Genomic DNA, 10,000 nt, shown 5'->3' with positions numbered 1-10,000 from the left:
GATAGATTGATAGATAGATTAATAGATAGATTGATAGATAGATTGATAGATAGATTGATAGATAGATTGATAGATAGATTGATAGATTGATAGATAGATTGATAGATTGATTGATAGATTGATTGATAGATAAATTGATAGATAGATAGATTGATAGATAGATTGATAGATATATTGATAGATAGATTAATAGATAGATTGATAGATAGATTGATAGATAGATTGATAGATAGAATGATAGATAGATTGATAGATAGATTGATAGATAGATTGATAGATAGATTGATAGATAGATTGATAGATTGATTGATAGATAGATTGTTATATTGTCCAGTATTGCTTCACAACTGTTTAATATCAGCCATACCAAAAAATTATGTATAGCATCCTATTTATAAAATTAATTCTAATAATTAATTTGATAGGCGCCAGACTGCAGAGGAGCGGGAGCAGGAAAGACAGGCAGCCACCAAGTATTTCCTATATATCTATCTATCTATCTATATATCTATATATCTATCTATCTATCTATCTAGGCGCCAGACTGCAGAGGAGCGGGAACAGGAAAGACAGGCAGCCACCAAGTATTTCCTATCAATGCGCATGGGCAGTGGGGGGATACAAGACTCAGGTATCAGTAATTGATTGATTGATTGGACATTTATTGATTGATTGAAGCTGTACTGATTGAGATTTACTGATTGATTGAAGTTTTAATGATTGATTGAAGTTTTATTGATTGATTGATTGAAGTTTTATTGATTGATTGATTGAAGTTTTGATAATTGATTGATTGATTGATTGATATTTACTTATTTGATTGAAGTTTTATTAAATGATTGATTGCTTTATTGATTCATTAAAGATTTATTGATGCTTTATTGATTAATTGGTTGAAGCTTTATTAATAGATTAATAATTTGTAGGTTGTTAGATAAAGCCATTGGTAATAATGAATAATGAATAAAAAGATTGATTGATTGACTGATAATTGCCAAATATAGATAGATTGTCATAAATTTGCTTGATAGATAGAAAGGCAACTTGATCAGTTTATCATTTTTAATAACTCCCCCTATCCCCCCTTCAGAAAACTAAAGGGATAAGACAAAGTCTGATAAATTGATGTTCATCCCAATGATTATACACAAAATTATCCTTTTTGTCTTTTATTGTTAGTGGTTGAAACATTTCGACACTCAACTTTATAAACCAACAAGTAAGAATTCGATTAAAGTCCCCAAAGTTGTCAAGCTAATGAATAAGATAATGTTATTATTACTACTCTATAATTAGTAGTGAAGCTACTCTATAATTCCGAATGTCCGTCCGTCCGTCTGTCCGTAATTAAAGAATTGGGGGAAACATGATTTTCTCAATTCCTGTTCAAGATAGAGGGCTGAAATTTTCAGGAATTAATTGATTTTACATTCTAAATAAGTTCACCAAGTTTTATTAAGATTTGTTTATTAATTGGGGTGCTAGATCGATTCCTTGATTTTAAGGTTTTCAAGATTTTCTCGATCTCTATTCAGGATGAAGGCTGAAATAATCAAGGAATAAATATTTTCATATTTTACATATTTCCATCAAGTTTCATTAAGATTTTTCCATTAATTGTGGTGCTAGATCGATTCCTAGGTTTTTGAATTTTTAGTGATTTTAAAGGTTGCTTGATTTTAAAGGTTTTGTTATTTCCCTATTTTATCAAGTTTAAAGTATACTGTATGACACTGCTCTATAGTAATTTTTTTCCCGATATCCATTCTTATGGATGTTGTCATCCTTGTTATAATTATTATTTGTTTAGGATCCCCACCAGTATCACCATCACAATACTCACCCCCATCAACACCATCACCGCCTCCACCATCTGCCTCCCAATCTTCAGGAATATAATCTTAGTAATCATTCTATCTATCTATCTATTCATCCTTTTATTCATCTATGTATATATCTATCATTCTATCTATCTATCTATCTATCTATCTATCTATATATCTATCTATCTATCTATCTATCTATCTATCTATCTATCTATCTATCTATCTATCTATCTATCTATCTATCTATCTATCTATCATTCTATCTATCTATCTATCTATCTATCTATCTATCTATCTATCTATCTATCTATCTATCTATCTATCTATCTATCTATCTATCTATCTATCTATCTATCTATCTATCTATCTAGCTATCTATCTATATATCTATCTATCTATATATCTATCTATCTATCTAAGGTGGATTCCCCTTTGGATCTCGACGCATCGGCCACCCGTATCAGACCAGGACTCCTCCCAAGCGCAAGAAACCAAGAACCAGCTTTTCCATCTATCTATCTATCTATCTATCTATCTATCTATCTATCTATCTATCTATCTATCTATCTATCTATCTATCTATCTATCTATCTATCTATCTATCTATCTATCTATCTATCTATCCATCTAACTATCTAACTATATATCTAACTATCTATCTATCTAACTATCTATCTATCTAACTATCTATCTATCTAACTATCTATCTAACTATTTATCTATCTAAATATCTATCTAACTATCTATCTAACTATATATCTAGCTATCTTTCTAACTAACATTCAAACTAACTATCTATCTAACTAACTATCTAACTATATAACAAACATCTAACTTAGAAGTACACTTTTATATTCATAGAAATATAATACTATGCTATACATAATTTTTTTAAATGGCTGAGAACCGGTTCTAATCAACTGGATATTACTCGGTTTCGAAAGCGATACTGGAATCGCTAATTGTCATGATTATATGAAAGTGATACTGGAAAAGTTAATTCTAATGATTATATGAAAATGTATAGGAGTAGATGTCTCCTCTCCACCACATACTGCCTTTCCACCACTAGGTTATTAACAGACAAACATTTGGCCGTTATTTGCCGCCGAAGGCGTGATTTTCGGCGATTTTTACCGTTTTCGAGGTTTTAATGGACATTTAGTGGGGGGAAAGAGTTGTTTAATCAAGTTCTTGCTGAAATACTTTTTTTTAGCCAATAGCATTGGCTAAATTTTGTGTAAAAATTTGTGTACCTCCAACCGGTTTTGATCCAGCGGAATTTCAATATAGAGTAGATGCACTTTTTAAAGATGATATAAAGATAGATACCCACTCTGTAGATTAGAATTATTAATGGAAAATATTTAAACTGCCAGTCCATATAATCAAGTTTAATGAAAAGTACCCAAAGTTTTCAGATCATGAATTTAGATTTTGATTGGGAAGACCTAACTGTGCATGGTAGAGAGTTGCGCCTGTTTTGGTCTAAGACATTTCCTATACTCTAACTACTATTAAGGTCCTGCATTTAATTTTGTAGCAGAAGGAACCATTTCTAACAACTTTATTTATGACCCATTATTGAGCCAAAGTTCAAAATCATCATCTTCCTGATGCCAAGCCATATTCGTGGGTTTTTACTTTATCCCTTAAGATCACTGGGAAAACTATCAAAGGATGTTGCAAATATTTCTGCAACATTGTAAAATGTATGGCGCTCCGCGTGCCACAACCAGGCAAAATGTGCAAAAAGATTGTTGAAAGGATTGCAAGGCAGTGTGTTTATGGTTTTTGTAATGTCTACTTGAAAATGTATTAACAAAGAATAAACTTAAAAGTTAAGTGTGTTATTGGTTAATTAAAGTGTTTATTAATTAATTAAAACAAGGAGGATGCATTAAATGTTTGTCTGAATAATAAATTTGTAGTGCCAGCACCTCTTATAGGTGCATCACCACCCTCCATCTCCTCACATCCGTTGTTGCCTTCATCCTTCCAGCCTGCAAATTTAGGAAATAATCCATTGAATATTTATTAGTGGTTACTCTCCTTGAGACCAGCTTATACCAATAACAAAATTAATTCAAAAAAAATCACGAAACCTATACATGTTTTTCAGCTGTCGTTGACAACCTCTCCATTTGCCCCCAAAATATTATTTTAGATTTATTTTGCTTGCTGGTTATACATTATTCCTGCCTTGAAACCGTTGAGGAGGGGGAGTTGAATTGAGCTAATAGCCTTTTTTTCTATTTTAGATTTAAAGAAAAAGTAATTTTAGTTAAAGAAAGAAATATTATTTTTTTTTTTTTGGGGGGGGGACTTTTTTCTATAGGCGATTTATCTTAGGGGGGGGGGGTATAACCTAGATTCTTAGAATCCCCAGATTTATTTGATTATATAGATGACTACCTACTATGATTTAAAGAAAAAAAAAACAATAAGTTTATTTTAGTAAATCAAAATGGTTTACGTTAAAAAAATTCTAGGAGGATCATCTCAATCAGCATCAGGTGCCCCCAGTAGTGACTCTGGTGTCTCCTCTGCACCTTCATTCACCACCAGTTCCGCATTTGTGCCATCTTCCTCTACTCTAGGTACTAGAGAGTGTTTGTAAACTGGGAGGGAGGGGACTTTGGCAGGGATCTAAAGGGATAAAACAATGGCTGATAAATTGATATACATCCCCCATGATGATACACATAATGTTTCAACAAAATTGTTTTCTGCCCTTTTGTAGCAACTATTGGTTTGTTTTCAAAGACAGTTGTTTATCCTAAATAGCATCTAAGAAATTCACGTTTACTCCATTGAACAATCTAAAGGGGTATGACAATGGCCGATAAATTTGGTACATCCCCAATGTTGATGCACAAAATTACCCCTTCTGGGTACTAGAGAGTGTTTTGAAACTTGGAGGGAGGGGGACTTTTGCAGGGATCTTTGAAATGTTTGAACTCTCAACTTAATGAACCAACCAATCAAAATTCAGTAAAAGACCTAAAAATGTTATATAAATAGCAGCTAAGAAATTTACATTTACTCTATGCCATTTTTAATAGACAGAACAATAGTTGGAAAGAAAGACAGACAGTATGATGGTCTGACTGACAATCAAACATGAGAACAGTCAGACAGACAAACATGAGAACAGTCAGACAGACAAACATGAGAACAGTCAGACAGACAAACATGAGAACAGTCAGACAGACAAACATGAGAACAGTCAGACAGACAAACATGAGAACAGTCAGACAGACAAACATGAGAACAGTCAGACAGACAAACATGAGAACAGTCAGACAGACAAACATGAGAACAGTCAGACAGACAAACATGAGAACAGTCAGACAGACAAACATGAGAACAGTCAGACAGACAAACATGAGAACAGTCAGACAGACAAACATCAGAGGTATAGAAAGCCTGACAAAAAAAAACAGAAAAATAAAAACAAAGAGTAACTGTACTACTTTACAAAGTTAAAAAACACTCTCTAAGAACATTAATTGCTAGGATTCTCTCACCACCTTTCATCAAGACCAAACCTCTGGGGAGATAAATAAGAATCTCTGACACACAGTTTCCGGATCCACTTTTCTTGGAGGTGGCTCCTCGGAGCCGGTTCCAGATCCAGAGCAACTAACAAATAAAGTTAATATGCAACAAAGACTTACACAAGCAAGAATCTCTCAGATGGTTTGTTATAGAGCCTAAGATTGCCCATATGAACCCACATAATTAGGGAGTTTTATGTCTCTCTCTCTCTCTCTCTGTGGATCAAAGAGTCATTTTGTCACCTTTGACAGTGGCAGCCATCAACAAGTTTAAATAACCATAAGGTAAACAATTTGACTCTAAATGTGATTTTTCATAGGGCTTAAGCTTGCTCTTATAAACTCACATACATAAGGAGATTGTCAATTATATTACAGTGAAATAAAGTGGGACACCTGCCATATTAAACATCAGCAAAGGTGGAGCTTTTAGCAATGAGCTCTTATAAGTTACACAACTAAAACGAGGTTGGACCTAGAGCTCCCCTAATGCTCATACAAACTCACACATACATAAGGAGATTGTCAATCATATTACAGTGAAATAAAGTGGGACACCTGCCATATTAAACATCCGCAAAGTGGAGCTTTTACCAATAAGCTCTTATAGGTTACACAACTAATATGTGATTGAACCTAGAGCTTAAGCTTGCTCTTACAAACTCATGTATATTAGTGAAATACTGTGGGACACCTGTCATTTTAAACATAAACATTTTAATATTTGTAGAAAACTGGATATAACACGATACATGATTGTTCAGTACGGCTGAGAACCGGTTCTAATCCAGGTTTTGAGGTCATACTGGAAAACAGTTTCTATTTAACAATATAATATAGAGTGATAATGCTATGACATATTTTCTAAGGAATGGCCCATAAACCGTAAAGGTGCTCTATAAATCAGTAGAAATTAAGCATGGACTTGGTTGTGATACTAAACATGATAAAAGACCTTAGACCCAGTATTTAACCCTTCAGTGACGAAAATTATGTTTTATTTAAATACAAAAATGTGATTTGTAATATATTTTAAGGTGAATTGTAAAGAAATTAATTAGTTTTAATGAAATGTTCATTAATTTTCCACAACCCACTCTCCCCCTCCCCCTTTACAAAATGGGAATTTGATTTTTAGTATGGCTTTGAAACCGATTAATATCCGCTGGATTGGAACCGGTTCTCAGCCATGCTAAAATTCATGTAAAGCATCATTTTACAGACAATTGTCCACGAATATTAAAATAAAACTTATAAAATTAATACCAGTTTTGTTGGTCTGAGCCTTCAGCCCCTCAGGGCTAACTAAACTGGTTTTAATTTTTTCAATTTGATATCCGCGGAAAGCTGTCTATAATACAATGCCATAAAAAGACTATTATCAGACACCCCAGATTCTATTTATTTCTCAGATACCCCAAAGTCATCCCTTAAAAACCTTTTAATATTTAGTATTTTGAAATGATTTATTGTATAGCCTTACCTACATTATGAAGGTTTTTTTGCAGTTTCTCTCAAAGTGCCTTTTTGAGCACTAAATCCACCATCCCTACCCCCCCCCCCCTACTAAATTTAAAATAAATTGAAATAAGGGAAGGGGTGGCCGGTGGGGTAGTTTTTGTTTATTGTTTAAATATTATGTTATGTTACTTTTGGTACAAATATTGGGATTAGGGCCCCCGCAGGGCTTAAGCATGCCTGCAACCTTATTTTCAATTTATTAGAAAAATAAGGGAGGTGGGTTTTTGTGCTTTCTTGGCATTTTTAAGGATGCTACAAAAATTTTAGTTAATTTTTATCATAAATTATGTGTGTTCATTATTATAAATAGCAGAGATGGATTTAAAAATTCAAGAAAGATATGAAAATAATAAGTTTTAGAAAAAGAAACAATGATGACAACATCCATAAAAGCAAAGCTCTAAAATCAGAAAGGAAGGACAAACGAACAATAACTCTTGTAGAGTGTCAGAATTTAATTAGCAGAACATTAATTCTTAAGTCTAAACAAAAATGTACATAAATTTGTTGCAAAATTGCGTAAATATAAGATACTTTAATAGGACATAATTTCATTTAGGATTTGATTATAGAAATGTTTTGCCAATAATATTACATTAAAAGTTTATAAAAAAAATCATATGAATAGGATATTTGTATCATACAGAACACAGTAATAGTGTCTGACTGATTATGACGTAACAAAAAAAAATTAGCCAATGAGAGGCCACTATAAATTTTACCATTGGTCAATAACGGCCTCTCATTGGCTAATTTTTTTTGTTACGTCATAATCAGTCCGACACTATTACTGTGTTCCTCTCATTGGCTAATTTATTTTTTTAGGTCATAATCAGAGTCAGACACTTTTACTAGGTTCATTTTAAATGGACGTAGGGACTTTCTGGTAACGATTATAAAGTTGCTACGCTTACTAAATCGTACCTAACTGTCATAGGAATCACTATGCAAAGTTTAAAATCAATATGACAAATGTAGCATGTCTAAATTAAATAATAAATCTATCCGTTTCGGACAGACGGATGGACTAACCGAACTTATTTATAGAAAAGCGTCGCTTAATTTTTTTTTATTGCGCAATTTAATTATTTTCAGATGTGCTTTTCCACAAAGTGCCAGATAAACACTGGAACCTCCCCCCCCCCCCCATTTTATTTTTAATACATTAAAATAATGGGGTGGGGGGGGGGTGGGGGGGGGTTGCGGGCAGGGGTTAGTTTTTACTTAAGCCTAACCCCTGTGGGGCTAATTCAATACCCAATATAACCTAACCTAACCCAAAAACACACGAAGAACTATCCACCGCCCTTATTTTCATTTTTTCAAAAATAGGGCTGCAGGGGGGGGGGGAGTCAGTTATTAACGGGCAATTTGAAGGAATAGTTATATGTATCGCATCGTATTGTAGACAGCTTTCCGCAGATGTTAAAATGAAAATTATAAAATTAACACCAATTTTGTTAGTCCCAAGTAATTAATTGTCTGTAATATGATGCTATACATAATTTTTTAGTATGGCCGAGAACCGGTTCTAATCCAGCGGATATGACTTGGTTTGGAAGCCTTACTGGAATATACCTTACTATTTATACTAACAACAATTATAAACTAACAATTGTATATTTGAAAATTTGTATATAGTAGCCTTTAATTGGATATTAATAAAATAAATAACGTAAAAATAGTTTTTCTTTTTAGCAAAGCTTCTCTATAATTACAAATTTTTGTCTGTCCGTTCGTCGTGAGGCCTTTAATGAGAATTTGTCTAACATTTACTTCCCCCCCCTTCAACCATTAACTTTAAGATGTGGTAATTTTCTAAGGTACACCGACAAACGACCTAATGCGACATCTCTTAATTAAAACCTCCAAAAAAAATATTTTTAAATCTTCCAAGATTTATAAAAAATCTTCCAAAAATTATGTACTAACAGTTTAACAATGTAAAAATCCAATCCAAATCATATTTATAAAGTATGAGAGGTAAGGGTCGTTTTTTGTAAAGCAAAGGTTGTATCGGGTTCGAAACCATGCCGTTGGGTAGCCAACACAGACTTTGGACTAACTGTCGGACGGATTTTTAAATTTCACCCTGTGGACAAAGTTATTCAAGAAATAAATTTCGGTTTTCAATTTTGTCTCTGTGTGCTTTATTAGATTGGATTTTTACATTTTTGGAAGATTTTTTTTATTTTGGAAGATTTAAAAATATTTGGACGTTTGTCGGTGTACCATTTTCTTACAATTCCCGCTCCCTTCCCCCCCCTTTTACTATCCATGGAAAGCTGTCTATAATACGATGCGACAAATAACTATTCCCTTAATTTCTTCCGGTTAAAAATACGCAGTCCAGAGGTGGATTCTATAAAAAAAACATTTTGACTCACTGCCTCACTAATTTTAGTGAGGCTCGCTAAAAAAATTTGAGAGAACACTTCAAAATCTTATAAAAAATCTACAAAAATTATTTAAATCATAAAAGGGTTATTAACATAAGATTTTGTAAATTTTTTGTAGATTTTTAATGCGATTTTGGAGGATTTTCACAAAATTTTTAGCAATCCTCACAAATTTTAGTGAGGCAGTGAGCCAAAAAGTTTTTTTAAGAATCCACCTCTGATTTCGCTATCTGTATTTTAGTAGGGAAGCAACTTTATAATTCACGCTGTTAGTCCGTCAGTCAGTCCGTAACACTAATGGGAGAAATGTGATTTTCTCGTCTGTTATTGAAGAAAGACCGCTGTATATGCCCATCTAATTTATCATTATCAGGGATCTTAAGGGATAAGACAATGGACGATATATTTATGTACGCCTCCAATTATAAAAAACAAAACTACCCTTTTTATAGAAAAAAAGTACAAAAAAAACAACAAATGTTCATTAAATCTACATAAGTAGAAAATTTTCAATCTACAAAAGGGGTAATTTGTTTACCATCATTGGGGACGTACATCAATTTATCTGTCATTGTCTTATTCCTTTAGATTCCTGAGAACAACTGTTTTCAAGGATAAGACAATGGACGGTATATTAGTGTACACCTCCAATCATAATAAACAAACTACCCTTTTTATAGAAAAAAAGGAAATT

General features: G+C 32.9%; 1 protein-coding gene across 1 annotated transcript in view; it reads left to right on the top strand.

Annotated features, from left to right (window-relative positions):
- Window positions 1-1,899, top strand: part of LOC145307002 (T-cell leukemia homeobox protein 3-like) — a 5,853-nt gene extending 3,954 nt beyond the window's left edge. The window contains exons 4-5 of the mRNA XM_080149342.1: window positions 537-631; window positions 1,811-1,899. Of these exons, the coding sequence (XP_080005468.1) occupies window positions 537-631; window positions 1,811-1,899 (184 nt within the window). The remainder of the gene's footprint in view (window positions 1-536; window positions 632-1,810) is intronic.
- Window positions 1,900-10,000: the final 8,101 nt, after the last annotated feature.

Source organism: Acartia tonsa, chromosome 15 (assembly GCF_053477335.1).
Source record: "Acartia tonsa isolate MP-2025a chromosome 15, ASM5347733v1, whole genome shotgun sequence".
NCBI classification, from domain to species: Eukaryota; Metazoa; Arthropoda; class Copepoda; order Calanoida; family Acartiidae; genus Acartia; species Acartia tonsa.
The sequence above is the reverse complement of the archived record's forward strand: the minus strand, read 5'-3'. Positions and strand labels throughout refer to the sequence as shown.